The following is a 22,153-nucleotide window of genomic DNA, read 5'->3' on the forward strand; positions in this document are numbered from 1 at the left end:
CATTGAAGGCTCCAGCTTGTGTAATGTAGACTATGGTTGTAATGTCAGGGCCTCAAGAATGTCTCGCGCCAATAAAACACAAGGTTGCGCTGATGTTTTGGACCAGAAATTGACATCACATGACTCTACCCAACCAGCTTCAGTGAAACTTGGCTGCTTGTATTCTACCATCCTGAAAGTAGCTGCTCAGACGTATACTAGCTTGTCTATCCCCAAATCAATTGCTTATTCTCATTTCGCTTGCTATCACTGATATTTTTTGTGTGTTGTTTAGATTTGCCGCTGGGATTTACTTGTTTTTATATAGTTTATGCTATTAAAGAGATGACTGCAGTAAGCAGGTTCAAAATGACCTATGTTGTACCAGTTATTCAGAGATGAAGAAGCTTGCATGGAATAGAGTAACGTAGAGAGCTGCATCAAACCAGTCTTCAGACTTAAAACAGCAACAAAAACATTGTTATGGTGACAACAGTCACTGTCTGCTACCAGTCCTGGTCTGCTACGCCTTACCCATTACATTAGTATTTAAAAATGAGAGTCGTTGTAATGTAAATACACAGTAAAGGTACTATACTTAAACTATTAAATAGGATTTTACCCGAGTTTCTAGTTTTATGTCCTAATGAACTTTTTCCATATTCTGAAAAACTTGCTTAACTTTTGCAAATTCTCTTATAGTTGTTAAGGTAGGAAAGAAAGTGTGTGTAATAAGTACTCCTAACTGTTTCACACGACTTCCATATTTTAAATAATATTAAAGCTGATGATACTTACATTTTCCATCACAAAATCAGTGACAGAGTTAATGAGTACGTTTAGTCCGATGGCTAGGCATACAACTAAATCTCAAATTGACATGGTAGGCACAGACTCAGCAGGTATACAGCAAATTATTAAAAGTGGTTTCATCGTTCACAAATTAGGAACCGTTGTAAGTGAAAAACAGTAGTTTACATGCTACACTTTCTTCTTTTAAAATTTACTTCTTTGTATTAGTCTCTGTGAAAACTATACTGCATAATAGCAGTATTCCTATGGCAAAAGAAAACAATTATAGCTATCAAAGGAATTGTATATGTGACTGAATCATATAGCCCATCATTCTCAGTGATTTACAAAATTACCTGTACTATCACTGTGTCCTTATTGTAAATGCAAGCAAAAGTTGGATGTGTCATTATCACAAAGATGTATGTAGGCATGACCCTACATACGGTAGAAGTCTAGATTTCGCTTTTAGACTGAATAAATTTTAAAAGTTTTAGCTTTGCTGGGATTTGAGATGTCAATGAACTACCTTTATCAGTAATACGAACGCGTAGTAAAATGCGAATTCTGTCACACACCTAACGCTCACAGAAAATTATTTGTGAAATTTGAACGTTATTTATTAGGTTTCGATAAGCAGTTATACAACACTAATGTAATTTATGGACATAATACAATAATTACTTTTAAAATATTTGTATAAATGTACTACTATTTAAAGTAATCCCAGTGACAAGTGATATGGTCTTCTTGTATTAATTTCGCGAGGAGGGCTTCAATACCATAATTCACTTCTCGATATTTAATGCACAGTGGTAATAAATTTGATCATGGGCGTAACAACAAATGTTGACTACTGTTGACTCCTTAGTCTACTTGTACAATAAGGTCACATATATGTTACAAGAAATAGCAAGTACACGCTTTCTTTCTCTCAGGCTAGCGTTCTTAAGCACAACTGAAATGTAATTAGCGCCACATTTTCTCTTTAATTGCAAGCAGCCATTTTAAAACACTCCTTAATTTCTTTAGTGTCGATGAATTACTGAGGGAGCAAAATGAAAAAAAAATACACGAATTTTATAGTTACGAATATACAATCAGATTCCAGTCGAGCGTAGAGTTCCATGTCAGCTGTTCATCTGTCATTGCAGCCAGGCGTAAACAGCAGTTAATAACGTGATAAAGGTTTCGAGTCCGAAATGTCAACACAACCGGGCATTTTACTGGCGCGAGAAACTTCCTCTGTACCTTCGTTCTGGCGACACGTTGAAAGCAAAGATAAAGGGGATATCTTTGATCTAATTGTGATGGGCTTATTATCGAAATGTTAAGCTTTAATATCTTTGCCTTTGTTTACATATTTGTTGTTGATTGGTTGTAACTGATAAGTTGTAGCAATAATCAGTAACGCCAATATAACCTTCGTAGATTAACTGTTTCAATATGAAAAATTACAAAATTGAAGGCACAATAGGACAAGGCGCTCATGGTCTTGTTTTACGAGGTCGTCATGTGGACACAGGAGAGATTGTAGCTGTAAAAAAGGTGCTATTAAAACGAATAGAAGATGGGATACCTGTTACTATATTTCGAGAAATTAAAGCCTTACAAGAAGTCGACTGTGATAATGTATGTGTGAACTTGCGTGTAGTAGACCGCTTTCTGTATTGCACTGCTGCACTGGTAATTTGCACGTTGACTTGAAAGAAAGCCCATTGTAGACAGTAAGTCCACATAGTCTTATTTAATGTAATATTATGTAACAACCAGCCGTCAATTATGTTCCGCTTGTTTCTTTTTTAAATCACATACCTGCACTTATGTGGACCACACATTACTGGTACTATAATTAATTAGTGGTGGTTGTGATGAAACCATTTTGCAAGGAGAGAAGTATTGCAGTAGAAACCTGTCCATTGTTGCCTCAACGAACGTGAGGAAGGTATATGCATTCCACCAGCGTGGAAGACTCGTGTCCTTCCACCCAACCCCTCCATCTTTCAAATAGCATCTGAGGTAGGATTTAAAATGATACTTCTTGTATGTTGCTCTACCTCCAGGCTTTTAATGACAAATGAAGTTAAGAGTTATTCAGTTGATAGAAAGAAATTAATTAAAATATGTCTTTTGGTATCCTAGACTTTAATTCCAAATCTCTCTAAAACCCAATACAAGTGTTGTTATCCTTATCCAGTTGAAACTTGATTCACTATGAGGCCTAGTTTGGAAATTAATGCTAATTCTCCCTTTTCCATTGTATTACTTATGATATCAATCCATAATTACTAATCTGATAATTGAGAATCCTCGATGGAATGCGACCAGCAGCTGTACAGGAGGCATTGAATAGTAAACACACACACACACACACATTAGCATTAGAATGCGCACCTGATAATTCAGTATGAAGGATAAATTTGAAAATTACAAACTATACGTACTAAACAAGAGCAAAAGCTACTAAGCAATTTCTAGACACTGTTAACACAATAAACAGGAGAACCTCACTGTTCTGTACTGTGGGCATGTTTTTACTTGATCTGAAATTGAACGTAAAAGATTGTTTTCTGTTGATAGGTAATGACAAACCTAACAAGCAGAATATTGACAGGCAACAGTTTGGTTGCCAGCTGGTGAAGCTGATGAATGCGAATACAAAGTATTAGAGATGATCACAGAATGATCTGTAGCATCCCTGAATACTAGGTTAGGTTGAAAAACAACAGTTTGGCTGTAAGTTGAAGAATCGACATTGAACATTTCAGCTAATCTGGAAAAGATGTTTACATGTCAAAAATTTCTTACGTGCAAAACTTCTTTGAAGCTCCTTAAGATCACACATCAAAAACTCAGACAAAAATCTGAAATATTGTAAAGTAAGGAATGAAATATCTCTTAGACTTACTGATTGTGCCAATAGGTAAGGCATATCATAGCTATGAATCTCAGAACTCTAACGCGGAGGGCACAACATGAAAAGAAGTAACATGCCAACTAGACAGACTGTAATTGCTACAAAAAATCCACATTTCAATGAAGGAAAAAAAAAAGTTTCTAAAACTTTGAAAGTTTGTGTAACATAGACAAAGATATGAAAGTTCCAGATAGTACAACTTAAGCTTCCTTAGACAAACAGAGGGGATTACAGAAGCGTCCGATTCCACCCGTCTGCTTTGACCCATGACGTTACCAATGTTACGGGAATGGCCATTCACCATGACTCCATTATGACGCCATTATGTAAACATGACAACAAACATGAAAATATGTAGATCAAAAAACTAACAAACATGTCTTCTTCCAAAAGTATAATCAAACCAACAGAACAAGGAAATTGGGGGTTTTTTGGGTGGGGACAAACTAAATATAAAGACACACCACCATCCCAAATCACGCAAAACAATGACATAAATTGATAACACTAAATTCCCCAATTCTACTACTACACTCACAATATCCTCAAAAATTGGTCACTTTCTTTCACCTATACAGCTCAACCGCAATTGTCGATACTGGAGTATAAAACTCCATAAATTAACACCACCACCACCACAACTACTGTTACCACAAAACCAACACCTCAACAAACAAAGTTGGAATCGGTAACTTCCCTTGACTTGACCTATATAGGTCAACAGCAGCTCATGATGCCGAAACATAGCTATGACCGTGCATTGGAATTGGACACTTCCCTGGACCTACATAGGTGAACAGCAGCTCACGATACCAAAGCACACAGCTACACTGATGCAATGGAATCGGTAACTTCCCTTCACCTATATAGGTCGACAGCAGATCACGATACCAAAGCACACATAGCTACGACGATGCAATGGAATCGGACACATCCCTTCACCTATATAGGTCGACAGCAGCTCACGATACCAAATCACACATAGCTACGACAATGCAATGGAATAGGTCACTTCAGTCCACCTGTGCAGCTCATGATGCCAAAACACATATAGCTGCAAGAACATATTGAAATCAGACACTTCCCATTACCTCTAAAGCACAAAAACGACTAATGATTCCAAAAAAATTTAAATCAGGTACTTCCGCAAAGATATCTAAATGAACCCCAAGTGCCAATACCAAAACACCAACCACCAACTACATGCAGTAAATACCACCAACCAAACTACACAGAAATACACCAGCAACCATCACAACACACGAAAAATACAACCCAAAAAATGACTACTTACCACAAAAGAGTTCTGGCGCTACACATTAGGTCAGACACCACAGTCACACACAGCCTCAAACACACACACACACAACCCATCCACAACCTACCTACCTCGCCCCACCCTCATCCAACCTCCACCCTCCCCCCCAAAATCAAAGATCCTTCAACAAATAGAAACAAAAAAAATAAACAAATCTCAATCACACACTACACCTTAAAAACAGCTACAACAAAACATATCCTCCGCAACATAATCATAAAACAACCCCCACCCACCTACGACCACAAAAATTACCAACTATTACACCCCCCCCCCCCCCCCGAGCCGCAGCCCCCCCCCTTCCCTCCTCTCCCCTCTGTCCTCTTACAACACATCCTTAAGTAACCACCTTCAGCCTATACATTTTACTAATAGCCCTTTAAAAAATGCAATAGTCCCTGGGGACACTCTTCCACCAACAATACTCATGTAAATGAGACATGGTTAGAAGAATACCTTTTCCCCCTCCCAATATCTGACTTAACCACCACCCAAAACCCCTCTGTTGTATTTGTACATGCCCCAGTCTCATAATTCTTTAATTCTAAACTATGGTTAACAACTAAATGATCATATCCCCTCTGGTCCAACCCCCTATAAGAAGAAAAAGCATTGGAAACTATTGTGCTACCCTCCTCAATTTATCCCACCAATTCCCTTTTCGTGCGCCCCTCCAAGACCCTAAAAACACCCTCTGAACAACCACCCCCAGATACAACAACCTCCTCACCCATAAACCAACCAGAGACTTACCCCTCCCATACTTCCTCTTCCCAAACTGCGACTCGTCAACCTCCATGACCACCTCAGGCCCACCCAACTTATCCTTGTACTTAATATATTCAGAACAAACTTCCCTACAAAACGAAAACCAGTCATAAACCGTCCTCTCACTAACACCAGTCTCATGTAGGCAAAAACTATGAAGGATCTATAACAAAAATAATACGTCATCAACACTATCTCTTGCATCCCCAACCTAGACTCTTGAACCGGGTACCACGTCTTATGGAGCGCGATAGGTTGTCCCTACGGCACCGCCACATGTAGCAGTCCCTGGTCTGAGACGCCGGAACTCTGGCCAACCACATGTTCTGCCGACACACGCCACACTTCACCACTTCAGCCAACAGCCCAAATAATTGTAAGAATTTTATCAGGGACATCATATCGTCCCCCATTTCTCCCCACAAATGAGAACTATTATATGCATCTATCACTTCCATACCTAACAAAAGCAGCCACAAATTAAATTAAATGACTCATAACGTGACATACAGCAAACAGCACTGCAATAACGTAGACACAACAAAAACTTAATTCTTAACTCAGTGAGACAAATTTCTGTCGAAGACCAGTCACAACTGACACCTGAACAGATCAAGCACCAACAGCAAAAAGAACCCAATACACCACATAACACGCGAACCATAAACACACCACCAGAGGACACCACCGACCGCAACAAAACGGCATCTACAAACACAACACACTCATAAACTAAGCTCCATGCTTTCGTGACGTCACACACCACAACACCCTTACGTCACGGGTCAAAGCCGACGGGTGGGATTGGACGCCTCTGTTGACCCAGAGTGATTAGTCTTGTGGTCCTCTGCATCTCCCAGTGCAAATAATAAAAGTATAAACAAAAACAGAAATTACCTTGGTTGACTTAATAGCTGCCTATGACACTATCAACCACAGAAACTTGCTGAAGAAAATTTACTGGCTCACCAGGGATTACCATCTAACATCCCTCATAGGCACTCTCTTGTAGAATTTGTTATTACAAGTCTTTCTCTCAGGTAAGAAGAACAAATGACACAAAAGAATGGCCTACCTCAAGGCTTTGACTCTTGTGCTGTTTAATATTCCCATTAGAGAACACTCCAGGCATTGGGTCTATGCTCACCTCAGGGGCTCAGCAATCATTGGCCAAGTACAAGCTTGGCAGCCCTGGGGTTCATGAGCTGGGGTTTAGTCAGTGCCACCAGTCTCCTGTCACCTTAAGCTGTGGGTATGCTTCAGTGTCCACCATGCAGCACGTTGTGGGAACGTTGTGGGTCACAGGGATCTTGGTTTGGCTGCTCGAATCACGAGGGTGGTAAAATCTCAGTCTCAAAGTGTGTTGCACACTGATGAGATATGTGGCTATTGTGGTGGAACAATAATTAGCTAGCAACCAGTGGGGAACCTGCTGCACCTCAGTTGTATAAGACTTCCATACCTAACAAAAGCAGCCACAAATTAAATTAAATGACTCATAACGTGACATACAGCAAACAGCACTGCAATAACGTAGACACAACAAAAACTTAATTCTTAACTCAGTGAGACAAATTTCTGTCGAAGACCAGTCACAATTGACACCTGAACAGATCAAGCACCAACAGCAAAAAGAACCCAATACACCACATAACACGCGAACCCAGGCATGCAGGGCTTTGTCTGGGTGGACTTTTACTTTCCTAGCTGCTTGTGGGACTGAGACAGGTCCTTTGAAGTTTTCTCTTCCACCTCCGATTGGAATGGGTGGACCGGCTGTAGGTACTAATACCCAGTCAAATAAGAGGGCTCATGTAGCCAGACCTCTGGACTCAAGGTAGTCAAAAATTCTAGTAAGTTTAGTAACAGAATGCATGCTACTGCCAAGAAGTGTATATTTATTGGCTATAATGAAAAAGAGAAGTTTTGAGAAAGTGTCACCTTTTTATATACAAAAGGGTTTTGAGGGGATTGCAGGTACTTTAAAATCAATTAAGCAATTACGAAATGGGACACTATGGATGGAAACATCAAGTTCTCAATGAGTGATGAACCTGCAGAAGGCCAAAACACTTGGGGAATTTGCTATTGAGACGGAGCTTCAAGCCACGTTAAACTGTTGTAAAGGTGTTGTGACATGCAGAGACCTGGTGGACATCCCCGAAGAAGACCTGAAAGCTGAATGGGCCTGAGAAGGCCTGTAGACTTTGCAGAATATTATGAAAAGGCTAGAAGGCGATCTGATTAAATCTGACTTGTTCATCCTCACTTTTAGTAGCACAAAACTCCCGGAACATGTTAAGGCAAGCTTTCTTCACACCCAATGCGCTGTTTTAAATGCCAGCATTTTGGGCACATCAGTCTTGGTTGTAAGGGAGAAGCCACTTGAGGAAAATGTGGTAAGGCTGCTAATGAAGGAGTCAGATGTTCATCTCCTCCGAGGTGTGGGCTTGCCCTGCCGGGTGTAGGGACTGCTGTATCTTCCGTGAAGAACAGAAGATATGGGAAATTAAAACCATTCGATGGATCTGCGTTGGTGAGGCTCCCAACGTTCTCTACCTTCTTAACCTCAGTTGTTAAACAGCCAGTACAGTAAAATGATGCTGTTACACAAACGGAGGTAGCTACTGTTAGCACTAGTATCTGCATTTGTCGGTTTTCTTGTGCTGCTGCAGTTACTTCACAGTCTACAATTCCTCTCAAAACATCGGAAAAGTCTGTGGTCACCAATGCTGTGGAGCTCCCTGCTACCCCTAAGGTTCAGTCTGGTCCACCATCCAGCACTGCTACTACCATTGCTGCAGTTGTGACTACGAATTCTACCCAGGGTAAAAAAAATCAAAGACCCGTCGTTCCCCACCAATGTGGTCGGGAAATAGACAGTCCAACAATGTCGATGTCATACAATTTAACGTCTCTCTTGACTTGTCGATAGAACTAATGGAGCTTGATGTCGCAGTCATCTCGCACCAGGACTTAGCCCCCACTCATTACAGGCTCACCTCCGCAGCTGGGATACAGGGTGAAAGTGCAACCTCCATGATAGATAGCTCCCTTATTACAGTGGAATGTTAATGGCTTCAGTACACATGTGGAAGAACTGAAACTGCTTGTGCAGGAACTTCCCCCATGCCTGTGTTTACAAGAAACACGTTTTAAAGCCACTGACACCCCTGTGCTACTGGACCATACCCTTCACCGAAAGAATGATCTGACAGGGGACAGAGCCAAGGGAGGCGTTGCTGTTTTTGTCGCTAATGTGCATCACTCCTCTGCTGTTCCATTGGGTACTGACCTGCAAGCAGTTGCTATCAAAAATTCATAGGTGTTGGAGGATCACTGTTTGTTCTTTGTATCTACCTCCTTTGGATGCAATAGACTCTGAAGCCCTCATATACCTTGTGGAAGAACTCTTGCAACCATTTCTCCTGCTGGGAGAGTTCAATGCCCATCATGTGTTCTGGGACATGCCCTCTACTTGTCCTTGGGCTCGTGTGTTGGAGAGCCTCGTGACGTCTCACGAGCTATCTACTCCCAACACAGGTACTCACTCTCATTTCTGCACTGCTACTTGGTTATTCTCAGTCATTGCCCTCTCCTTCTGCTCTACAACCCCATAAGGACATTGATGATCTTCATTCCAGTGACCACTTCCCACTCTGCATGCACCAACTGGATGAAGTATTATCTGAAGAGAAGCCAACAACATGGGTGGTCAGCTGGGCGAACTGGACACTGTACAGTCAGCTGGATGTGTTTGAACATCATGACAGTGTCCAGGAATGGGAGACCACATCAGATGAGTGATCCATCATGCTGCTGACTTATCCACCCCAAAGTCCTCAGGTCATTTTATAGATGACCTGTACCATGGTAGACAGATGAGTGCCGTTGAGCCATCCAGGACAGGCATGTGGCTCTTCGCCAATTTAAATGCCACCCTACAGCAGACAACCTCATAGCATATAGAGTCGCAAGATTCAAGGCTTGACGCATAATTAAGGAGAGCAAGAAAAGATCATGGCAAGTGTTCCTGGACCCTATCAACCATTACACTTATTCTACGAAAGTATGGAAATCCATCAGGAGGATATCTGGTAAATGCAGTCATTTAGCAATAGCAGCAGTACTAAAAACACCTGTGACATCACTAATACGTTGGCAGAGAATTTTGCACAAACTAATGCCAATGCCAGCTAGAGTCTGGTGTTTCGTAGCTACTGTGCAACTGTAAAGAGGGGAAAAATTGGACTTCAGATTCAACAATTCTGACACTTACAATTACCCTTTCTCCATGTTGGAGCTGGAATCAGCCCCGCACCCTATCACAACCAAATCCGGTACCCCATACTTTGACATTGCCAGCAGTGTCAAAGGCAATCCCCCTCGAATATTTTAATCCTAGATGACAGACAGGTAACTTCCCCAACTCATAGAGAGAGACACTTTTGATGCCTCTTCTCAAAACAGGAAAGGTCCGCATGTCCAAGTGGTTATTGGAGTATCGCCTTTACCCTGTGGCGCATAGTGTTCACTGCAGTCGACAGCTGTTAAAGGTTGCTTCTTTGGCATTTTCAATCAGGCCTGAGGCTGCAAATGGACACAGTTCACTGCAGTGGGCACTCCCTACTGGTGTTGTGTCCTGCATGCATTTGCAGCCTCATGACTGATTGAAAATGTCAAAGAATTGACCATTGAAAGTTGTCCATTGCAGTGAAATTCATGCACTGCAGGGTTAATGAGCTGTTTAGGAAATACCCTGGAGTGAATGGTTAATCAATGTCTGGTCTGGTTGTTAGAGGCCAGGCAATTCATTAGCTGCTCTCAGTGTGGACTCCGGAGATGTTGGCCTACTGTGACAACCTGACCCTGCTTGAGGTGGCTATTCAGCAGGCTTACCCACGTAAACATCACTATATTGGCATATTCTCTGATATCAGTGACACGTGCAATACTGCTTGGAGATGCTGTATTCTCGCACAAATGACATCAATGGGGCTTGTGTGACAACCTCCCCATCTTCATACAATCTGTTCAGTCTTAGCGTATTTTTGAGGCGCAGAGTTTGTGACTCACTGTCAGATCGTTTTGAGAAGGAGATTGGTGTCCCTCAGTGTTTTAAGTGTTACTGTCTTTGCCATGCCATAAACAGTGTCACATCTGTGAAAGGAGTGCTCTACAATGCTGCTTGTTTCTGGACAACTTTGCTGTTTTCTGTTCCTTCTCCAATGTTGCAACAGTGAGCTGTCAGTTGCAGCACACACTGCAGAGGTTAGAGGAATGGGCTGCAAAGACGGGGTTCAGTTTTCTGCAGATAATTTTGTGTGTTCATTTTAATTGTTCTCATTGTATTTTTAATTTACCTGTCTTGCATATGAGGGACACCATCATATGTTTTAGGGACTCAGTGAGGTTTGTGGGCCTCATTATTTATTTCAAACTGTTGTGATTGCAACACGTGAGAAACCTGAAAGCCAGAACTCTGAAGCACTGAATATCTTAGAAGTGCCCTAGCCACAGGTCATGGGGAATGGACAGGGTGCATCAGCTCCAGTTGGACTATGTGGCTTTCGTGCGTTCACAGCCGAACAATAGGTGCACAGTATATGAATTGGTGAGGCCTTCTTATTTGTAGATCATTGACACTGTCCACCACTAGGGGATTCAGCTTGCTACTGGTGCTTATAGGACCAGTCTCATACCAAGTATCTGGGCTAAGGCCGGGGAACTGCCACTCACCATCCAGCGGCAGCTCATCATGGGGCATGTAAGTTCCTTGCAGCTCTGACTTCACCCGCATACCATACTGTTGCTCGTCTGCCTCTGAAACACCTTTTCTGCAACCTTCCATGGGCCACAGTGCCATTTAGGATCCACATGCAGCATGTGCTGGAGGCACTCTATATGGAGGAAGTACAACACTAAATCCAGTGTTTTAATCATCTGCCGCCCTAGTTACTGCAGAGGCCCAATGTAATTTTAAATTTAAAGCAGTACAGGAGAGATGGCACTCTCGCTTCTGTTTTTAATGCAATATTTTCTAACATTTTATATGAGCACCACAACTATGCAGCTGTCTTTATGAATGGGCCGTAGCTGGGGGACTCCGTTGGTTGCTTTGTCATTTTCCTGGATTGTGTCCTCAAGGTTCGACTGCCTCAAGAGTTTACTGTCTTCGATGCAGAATTATATGTGATCTTGCGGGCACTGGGGCAGATGAGATTTTCTTCCAGTACTAAATTTCTTGTTTGTTACCCAGCTGATAAAGTAATCCAGGATGTCCTCCTCCAACTACAACAACTGGGGAAGGAGTGTTATTCTGCTGGATACCAGTGCATAAGGGTATTGTGGGGAACAAAAGGGCAGATCTAACAGCCATGGTGGTGTGTCGTGGTCCTCAGTTCTTTCAGCGTGCCATCCCTCTGCATGCTTTCACCTCACTGTTGAGGTACAAAATCATGCATCAATGCGAATGCGACTTGCTGGAAGTGACTGATAATAAGCTCCGCGTAGTAAAGCCCACAACTCAGCTATGGTGTAATTCCTTCCATCCACATAGATGGGATAAGGTCCTCCTTACTCGTCTTCACATAAGCCACAGCCCTATGACGCATGACTTCTTACTCCGCTGAGAGGACCCTTCAGTTTGTGGTGCTTATTGCGTACAGATATCTATGCACCACATTTTATTGGACTGTGTTTTATTTTCTGACCAGTTAGCCATGGTGGATCTGCTGTCGGATTTGCCCTCTATTTTAAGTACTGTTCAAATGAATGTGGTTCAAGTTTTAAAGTTTTGTGAATTGTCTAAAGTTTTTCCCAAAATTTTAGGGAGATGGTTTTAATGTGTTAACAGGGTGACTGGTTAACTCAAGTTTTTCGTAGGTAATCAGCCAGTCACATTTCCCTTTGCTTTTCTTTTAGCTCGTCTGTGATCTGTTTTCTCTGTGTTTTAATTTTGTGTCTCACTACTTTCCCTCTTTCTAAGTTGTTTTAGTGCATGTGAGATAGAGTAACTGTGTGGTCATCTCGAGGGTGTGAGTGTGCAAAGATTTTAGTGATTATCTCCACTTTTGTTTCTTTTAATAAGTGTGAGGGTGTAAGTGTGCGTGTGCCTGCAGCCCCCCCCCCCCCCCCACCCTCTCTCTCCACACACACACACACACACACACACACAGCTTGTGTCTATGCTGATGGAAAAGTGGTGACTGCCCAAGGGGGGAAGATGTTTGAAGAAGTAGAAGAGAAGTGGACTTCATCTTTGGATATGCTCAAGAAACATTGTCACAGCATCAGGCTGAATGTCAGTGCAAGGAACATTTTGATGGAACTAAGAGTCAGTGGCAGGAGAGCTAGTTCTCACATTCTGAGGAGTTCTGCTCTTGCTTTGTTTGTGTCAGCTGCAGAATACACCTTGTTTGTTGAGTGCATCTGCTCACTCCAGCAGATTAACACTGCTATCAGTTAGACTGTCCAAATTCTGTCAGGAGACATGAAGCCCATTCCAGTTGACAAACTCTACCCAATTGTAGGAGTAGATCCCACCATTGTCAGACGGGCCAATTCAGAGACGGCAAAGCAGATCAGTGATCCTTGTCATCTACTGCACTGTCACCAAGCTATAGTCTGTCGATTGAGATCTAGAAAGAGCTTCATCACTAGGACTCAGCCACCAAAGGGAACACTTGAGTCTAACCACATTGCCAAACTGAATAGTAGGCTGCTACTGGATATCCCTTAAAGGGAAGAGCAGGGCCATAAAATGATCTGTCCTACCCTGTTTTGAGATCATTCAAATGGCCTAGGATGGGTGTCCACTATTGCATGACCAACATGCAAAAATGGGACATCCTTCCAGCAGATGGAGACATGTCGTGTGAGAATGGAACAATGTAAGATCCGGGTCAGTTGCTCATATGCTCTGTACTGAACAACTTCACACAACACAGGACTTGGTCAAGGCAGATCACAAGTATGCCAGAGTTGCTACATTCCAGAAATGCTGATCAGACACAGTAAAGACAAATGAATGAGGGAATGATTGGTTAGAAATATATCTAAATCTAGGAAGATATCTCTCCTCTTCTTCCACACTTTAATATTAGCTCCCGTGAATCATTGAATGTTAATTTTCCTTTCTATTTTCTTTGAAATCTCCACAAAATCTCATTATCAATTTGCTCATGACTCAACATGTTTCCCTTTCCCTGCTGCACATATCTCGCAAATTGTCACAACAAATATTTTCTCTGTATATTTCAGTGTAAGACATAGCCATGCTCGTATCCTTATCTTCCTGCAATATTTCTTCAGGAGACAATTGCCGTACATTTTTTCTTTCCCAATGAAACAACTTGTTTTCCAGCTATAATGTTCCCACTACTCAATATCTCTAAATAAAACACACCAATAATGAATGCCATCATTTCAGTCTTACACATCTCATTATATCATGTCAGGAGAATCTACTTATCAGTCTCCCTAAAGCAAATGCCATCATCCAGTATTCAAAATCTGCATTGTTGTAAAAGTGGGCAAGCCATCTGCTACAAAACATCGCATTTGCCAGTCTTAAAAAAGACTGCTTTCTCTGCAGCTGATGTCGAAAGATCCTCTCTTTCCTCGTTGGAAGCCATTTTGTTCCATTCTCCTCATGCAGTTTTCTGTGTATTCATGTTGGAAATGAAGGTAATGAAGGGGTACTCCTTTGCAGCTGGTTCTGGTTTATAGGGAATGGGGGGGGGGGGGGGGGGGGAGAGACTTAGGGGTATGGTTGGATAGGCCATGGAAGATCTGTTGGTGGACTAGGTTTGGAGGGGCCTTTCTGTGAAGGCTTTAGTAAGATCATTATACTGAACAAGGGATTGCTCACTGGCATAGCAGGTTGCCATGTATTTGTTTATATATCTTCCCCTCCAAGGAGTAGTATTCATATGCATGAATATAGTTGGTCTAGTGCATAAAATGAAGTTGACAATTTGGAGTTGGCCTCAAGTTTGGAGAGGTGCTGTTGATGGTCGCAAAGCCATGAGCATTTGCAAGCCATGAGTATTTTTGTGTATAGGGAAGTGAATGGTGACTGATGAGCAAGGAGCTGGATGGTAATGGGGATGGGATAGTAGACAGATGATGAATGAAATGATAAATATAGGAAGTTATAGTCCAGTATGCACTAGGAGATCCCTGAGAGCTAGTAACATTGTTGCCAGCTTTCAAATGCTAATTACAAACAGCTGCAGGAGACAACAGCAGTCATCTGTAGAACTGTAACAACATTCAGACATTGCCATGAAGAAGCTTATGAAATCATGCTATACGATTAGTTGAGGTAAGCATGGGAAGGCTGCCACACCCACCCCTTTGCAACTGTCAGGGATCAACTTATGCCGACTATAGCCTGTGGGCAAAGGGGGTTGGTTTGGTCAGTTAGAGCAGAGATTTTTTTGTGTATTAGCACAGTTATCAATTATAAATGAGTGACCAGTTTTATTAAGTTTATAGGATTTCAGGAAGGAAGAGTATATGAGGTGGTAGAGCAATTGGGAGGAAGTGGTAGTTACATTGAGAAGGTAGATGAATTTGGAGGAGAGGTTTTGGGATTGGCTTGTGGCTTTGAGTAGGATTTTAGTCAGGGATGTAGGTGGTGCAAAAGTGTTTACATTGCAGAGATGGGGGTAAGGAGAATAGATATTTGACCATTTCAGCTTGATTTAATTTGGTTTGGGATAAGATGATGAGACCTTAGGAAAAGGCTAACACTCCCAACCAAAAACTAACAAAGAAACTTGTTTCTCCCAGTTCATAAGATAATGTAACTTTAGCAATTCCTGGAAGGTAACCAAGGGATAATTTGGCGGCAGTGGGACAAACTTGTGTTTGGACAGAGGTGTGAATGGGATTGGTAAGGTTTGTGTCATAAATCCCTCATTTCACTCAGGCTCATAGATAAAATTTTCATGATCTTTACACAGGTCTAAAATATTCTTATCCTCATTTCTACAGTCCCAACAACTTCTCTCATATCTGTTTCTCCTGGTTGTCTTTAGCTCAGCCTGGCATCTCCCTGGACATTGAACCCTATCTTTCCAAAATCCATCATCCATATAAAACCCCACTGTCATCAATTGTACTTTCACTTTGATTGCTGCCATCTCTTGTCACACTAAAAAATTTCTCTTATACAGTCTACTCACTTGCAGACATTCCATCTGCTGTTAAAACCACTCCTCTTCCTGTATTCTATCTCTCAACCTTCTCCCATCCTCTCACCTTCCTCCTTTATGCCATCATGTACCACTTGCAAATTCCTCTGCATGCACCAGGGTGGGCCTGCTGATATCACTTTTTTTTAAATAAATTATCATGGAAAACTTGATTTGTTTCATGTAATGCAGATAAAGTGATTTGAAAATTGTAGATTATAAGACAGATAAATTACATTCCATCCTGGATTTTCCAGTCACAAATCAACACATAAGAAGTCAGTATCTGTTGCGATATATTCTCCTTCTCTTATCTGAAACTGTGATGTGTGGAATGTCAAAACCTTGGTAGTAATAATACTATATGACTCCACTAGAGTAGTAAGATGCATAATGTCTCCTCACTGTTTCAGGTTGTCCATTTATTGGATGTGTTCCCACAGGGTCTGGGTTTCATGTTGGTCTTCGAGTTTATGCCATCTGGACTGCAGGAAATGATGCGTGACTTTGATAACTGCCTGACAGAGAGACAGATTAAAATGTATATGATCATGTTACTTAAAGGGGTAGCATACTTGCATAAGCATCGTATCATGCACAGGGTATACATCATATTTTGGTGTTTGATTTTACTAACTAGTAAGACTTAAGATATATTTGGCACTACAGATTGTACAGTGCTGTTTATGATCCTAATCTCACATTAGAGATACTTTTTATTTGGTTTATGTGTCAAGTAGTCATAGTTTCCTTCTCTCTCTCTCTCTCTCTCTCTCTCTCTCTCTCTCTCTGTGTGTGTGTGTGTGTGTGTGTGTGTGTGTGTGTGTGTGTGTGTGTGTGTGTGTGTTTTGACATGGTAAGAAAAGTATGTAAGCAAAGCAGAGACAAATGGGAAATCATTCCAGTGAAGATATAGGCCACAAATTGGCATCTTGGAAGCAGCAAAGCTGGTTGACTGTTCATGTGCTACTGTTGTCAGCATTGATGGAAAGTGGTCGAGGAATGGTGAAACCATGAGCAGGCAACAAGGTGTTTGTCACTCATGCCTCATCATGAAATGGGAAGTCTGATGCTTGCCACTCTGCAAAACAAGATGGGCAATAATCTGTGGAAGAACTGATAACAGAGTACAGTGTTGTTGCAGCCACAATTGTTGTGAAGTAGACCAATCAGTGTGCACTATTAAACTTAGGGATTGGTGGGTGAATCACTGTTCGTGTTACACCACATTGTTGGTCACAGTGTAACTGTGTCATCTTGCACCATTGGTCAGAGACTAGCAGCAACCAGACTAGGGAATTACCATCCCATGCTTAAGCTGCCATTAACACCACAACACAAACAGCAGTGTTTAGAATGGTGCTGTAACTGGGAAGCATAGACTACTGATGAATGGTGTCACACTGTGTTTGTTGACTAATTGCGGTTCTACCCCGGATGCCCCTGCAGCAAGTAGGGCAGCGACCTTGAAAGAGGTACCATTCATCCAGTGTTTTGGAGCAGCAATGTGTCATGGTGTGGGGAGCCATTGATTATGACTTCGAGTCACAGCTGATAGTGATTGAGGAAACTCAGATAGCACAATGGCATGTCATGGGCAGCCTGTTCTTGTGTCACCTCTCGTGCAACAGTATTGCACTGCCACCTCTCAGCAGAACAGTGCTCATCTGCATATGGCAGCTGCCTCTGTGAACTGTCTGCTTGATGTTGAGGTACTCATGTGGCCTGCATGTGCATAGATCTGTCTCAGATAGAACATGTGTGGGACCAGCTCAGGCGTAAACTCCTTCCCAGTGCCAGTATCCAGGATATTCAGGACAAGTTACAACAGTTGTGGGCCAGCTTGCTCCATGAGAGGATACAAGAGCTGTATGACACCATTCCCAACTGAATCATTGCAGGTGTCAATGGCAGAGTGGGTGCTACATCATAATGATAAGTGGGCTCACACTGATAAGTTCTTTGTGAATTTAACTTGTTTTTGTAATCTCTGGAATAACATAACCCGTAATGCTCCAAAACAATTGTGCTTGCACCAGCATTGTAGTCTTTTGTCAGATCTGCCACAGATTGTTGCCTATCCTGTTTTACAGAGCAGGCAACCCTTTGATCCCTGGTTCACCTAGTGGTTGCAGTCTTCCCAAAATATATCATACCTAGTTTTCCTTTCTTTTTTCACTTCCAAAAAAGCATCTTGTCCTCTTTAGAGGTTGGGAGGGGAGGGGGAGGATATCTATTTATTCTTATAAATGTCCATCATGGAATTATGTCATCACCCTTGAGGGGTCTCAGTTATTTTATTCATTCATGTCAGAAACAAATGCAGTGAATGGTAATTACCATTAAAGGCAAATGAAAGGAAGAATTATAAAGCTACTTGCAAATGAACACACTTCATACATCACAATCACAGTGTAGGCACTTTTGTTTTTTGTTCCAAGGTGATGGGTGTTAAGAATCTAATGTGCCTTCATCTGATCTAATGGGAAAACAAAGGTAATAAGGGGTAGAGAGAGACTACAGTTCATATGAAAGATATATAAAATACACAATATTCCACATACCTTCTGGAACTTGCTATAAAATTGCCATGTTACATTACATGAAGTCAAAGCATAGAAGTCACTCTCCACATGTACATGTCTTGATAAAAGTCCAGTTGATAAAATACACATAGTTGTTAAAATGCACACAATTGATAAAAAAAGTGCACAACTGAAACCCTCGTATCGTCCATGCAAGCTGCTGGTGAACATGATTCTCACTAGCTTGCTGCACACCTTGCTGCTGGCAGAGTGTTGACATAGAGGCAGCATCTTCTATGAAGTTATCCATCTCCTTGCTGGATGGCATGTGTTGTTCATGCTAAATGACCACATACAGTGGCTACCAACAATGCATAGTGGTGCACCAGAAAGAAAGCTTGATTTTTAAAAGTGCTCAATATAATGATTAGGAATGACAAATCATGGGCCTATGCCTATGCCTAAATAGATTACTGTTGACCAAAATCTTGCAACTTCAGTTGCATTCCTAGTCACAAACAGAACTTATTCAGTGCCAGAAGCAGGGCATAGTTTATAATCCAGCAGATGTTCCATCGTTTATGCTTCTAAATTCACAAGGAAGTGGCATTTCTGTAGATTATTCCTGAGTCTTCCAACTTCAGCACAGAAGTGGCTCAGTGATGTCCACATGATACAGGTCTGTTCATGCCCTGAGGAAGGTTCTCTTTAAGACAGAGGCTACAGCAAGGAAACAGTTGTGGGGTCTGAATCTTGCATTGCTACCAACTTCTGTAAATATTGATAGAAAAGTTGCTACTTGTTCTTTGGTAGTTGGCTGTTATTTTTTGTCTCTTCAAAGAACTCTAGTGAATTCTGCTGAGACATTGTATCAATTTCAAATCTTATCATCATCTCACTTTTGGAAGTTTGGAAGACCTGGGATAGAGTTAGAATTTTATTAAAACGTAGTCTTGTTGGTGCTTAATCATTTGTCTATCTAGCACCTCCTTGTCCCTTTATCCACTTAAAGCACTTAACAGTTTATGGCTTTATTGGCTTTTGTCGCATTGAAAGTGTTCCTGCCAAACTTTCTGTACCTGTAAGCTTTCACTGTTACCATTGATGAAGCATCCATTTATAAGTGATGTTCAACAGGGGGGATGTTGGAGGAGGGTCACTGCAATAATTATAAGTAACAGTTAAAGTTATTACTAGGTTGTAGCTAAATGTTAATAGTAATAACTAAATAACATGTTTAACATGTGAAAGATTCTGCTAAACTTTATGGGAAGACCAACTGTATCACTGATTACTAATTTTTGTTGTCTGTTAACTTTAAGTGTGGGGCTATAGTTTAAGTTTTAACAAGAACATTAAAAGAAAAACGCTTTTTGGTACAGACCATTCTATTGTTTCTCAAAGTGCTTGACTTTAAAATTTTAAATACTTTTGCATGTGCTCTAATCAATTGTGGAAACATTTTTTCCCCACACTTGATTTGATATTAGTGGCCCCAAAATATAAGTTTGGAAGGATTCAGAATAGTGACGTGATAAAAATTGCTGCTCTCTCTCTCTCTCCTCTCTCTCTCTCTCTCTCTCTCTCTCTCTCTCTCTCCCCCTCCCTCCCTCTCCCTCTCCCTCTCTCTCTCCCTCCCTCTCCCTCTCCCTCTCCCTCTCCCTCTCCCTCTCCCTCTCCCTCTCCCTCTCCCTCTCCCTCTCCCTCTCCCACTGCCTCTCCCTCCCCCCCCCTCCCTCTCATATACACTATATGATCAAAAGTCTCCAGAACCCCCAAAAACAAGTTTTTCATATTAGGTGCATTGTGCTGCCACCTACTACTGGGTATTCCGTATCAGCGACCTCAGTAGTTATTAGACACCGTGAGAGAGCAGAATGGGGAGATCTGCGGAACTCACGGACTTCGAATGTGGTGGTCAGGTGATTGGGGTTCACTTGTGTCTATGCCTGTATGCGAGATTTCCACACTTCTAAACATCCCTAGGCCCACTGTTTCCAATGTGATAGTGAAGTGGAAGTGTGAAGGGACACATACAGCACAAAAGCGTATAGGCCGACCATGTCTGTTGACTGACAGAGACTGCCGACAGTTGAAGAGGGTCACAATGTGTAATAGGCAGACATCTATCCAGATTATCACACAGGAATTCCAAACTGCTTCAGGATCCACTGTAAGTACTATGACAGTTAGACATGAGGTGAGAAAACTTGGACTTCATGGTCGAGCGGCGGCTCATAAGCCACACATCACGCCAGTAAATGCCAAATGACGCCTCACTTGGTGTGAAGACCATGAACATTGGACAACCGAACAGTGGAAAAACGTTGTATGGAGTGATGAATCATGATACACAGTGTGGCAGCCCGATGTCGGGGTGTGGGCATGGCGAATTCTTGGTGAACATCTTCTGCCAGCGTGTGTAGTGCCAACAGTGAAATTCGGAGGCGGTGGTGTTATGATGTGGTCTTGTTTTTCATGGAGGGGGGGGGGGGGCACTTGCACCCTTTGTTGTTTTGCATGGCACAGGCCTACATTGATGCTTTAAGCACCTTCTTGCTTCCCATTGTTGAAGAGCAATCAGGGATGGCGATTGCATCTTTCAACACAATCTGGCAGCTGTTCATAATGCACGACCTGTGCCCGAGTGGTTACACAACAATAAGATCTCTGTAATGGACTGGTTTGCACAGAGTCCTGACCTGAATCCTATAGAACACCTTTGGGTTGTTTTGGAACGCCGACTTCATGCCTGGCCTCCCTGACTGACATCGATACCTCTCCTGAGTGCAGCACTCCACGAAGAAAGGGCTGCCATTCCCGAGGAAACCTTCCACCACCTGATTGAACATATGCCTGCAAGAGTGGAAGCTGTCCTCAAGGCTAAGGGTGGGCCAACACCATATTGAATTCAAGCATTACCGATGGAGGGCGCCACGAACTTGGAAGTCATTTTCAGCCAGGTGTCTGGATACCTTTGATCACATAGTATATATGTTTAACACAAAGAATCAAGAAGTAGTTATTAGGTGACAAATCAGATAAAGACAGGCAATAATGTTTTAGTTTGATGTTTTTCTCTGTCACATAATCAGCTGTTTTATGTGCTGTGTGACAGCTGACATTGTCATGGTCCAATGTTTCCCCTTGTTTTATCTCTGTTGTGGCAAACGAAAACGGTTTTTCAACTCTCTGAAGCAATGGTCGTGGGTTGTCCAAGGTAACCGCAGAAAGAAGTGGTCATTTTCATAGAAAATCTTCATGGACAAACCTCATTTATTGGTTTTAGTTCATTTGGAATGCTTAAATAGTTGATTGTTATGAAATTGTATACAGTGTTTCCATAACCTTAGGAGAATTTTTTTAGCATTTCTCTATGCCAATTGGCAACAGTGTTTTTTGAGTTTTGGTCAAATTCTGCAGAATTCGTGGTGTGCAGACATGTTTCACATCTGAGTGTTTGTATAGACCCACATGATATGACAAACAATACCTCTGTCTCACAGTAAGTCTCATATCAATTATCTTCAGTCTTGTTGAGCCCAGCAGTGATGATTTTTGGAATGACAACCTGTTTTGGTCGACCTTCATGAAATCGATTGCTGATGGCAATATGACTGTTGCAAAATTCTGCAAACTAGTTGCAAACAGT

General features: G+C 41.9%; 1 protein-coding gene across 4 annotated transcripts in view; it reads left to right on the top strand.

The window, feature by feature from the left end:
• Window positions 1-2,132: 2,132 nt before the first annotated feature.
• The window catches only part of LOC126479333 (cyclin-dependent kinase 20-like), a 55,822-nt gene continuing 35,801 nt past the window's right edge, over window positions 2,133-22,153 (top strand). Inside the window, exons 1-2 of one of the 4 annotated variants that reach the window (XM_050103775.1) lie at window positions 2,133-2,457; window positions 16,390-16,578. In XM_050103775.1, the coding sequence (XP_049959732.1) occupies window positions 2,218-2,457; window positions 16,390-16,578 (429 nt within the window). In that variant the 5' untranslated portion in view covers window positions 2,133-2,217. The remainder of the gene's footprint in view (window positions 2,458-16,389; window positions 16,579-22,153) is intronic. The other 3 variants (XM_050103776.1, XM_050103778.1, XM_050103779.1) reach the window with 3 other exon arrangements.

The sequence above is a fragment of the Schistocerca serialis genome, chromosome 1 (assembly GCF_023864345.2).
Source record: "Schistocerca serialis cubense isolate TAMUIC-IGC-003099 chromosome 1, iqSchSeri2.2, whole genome shotgun sequence".
NCBI classification, from domain to species: Eukaryota; Metazoa; Arthropoda; class Insecta; order Orthoptera; family Acrididae; genus Schistocerca; species Schistocerca serialis.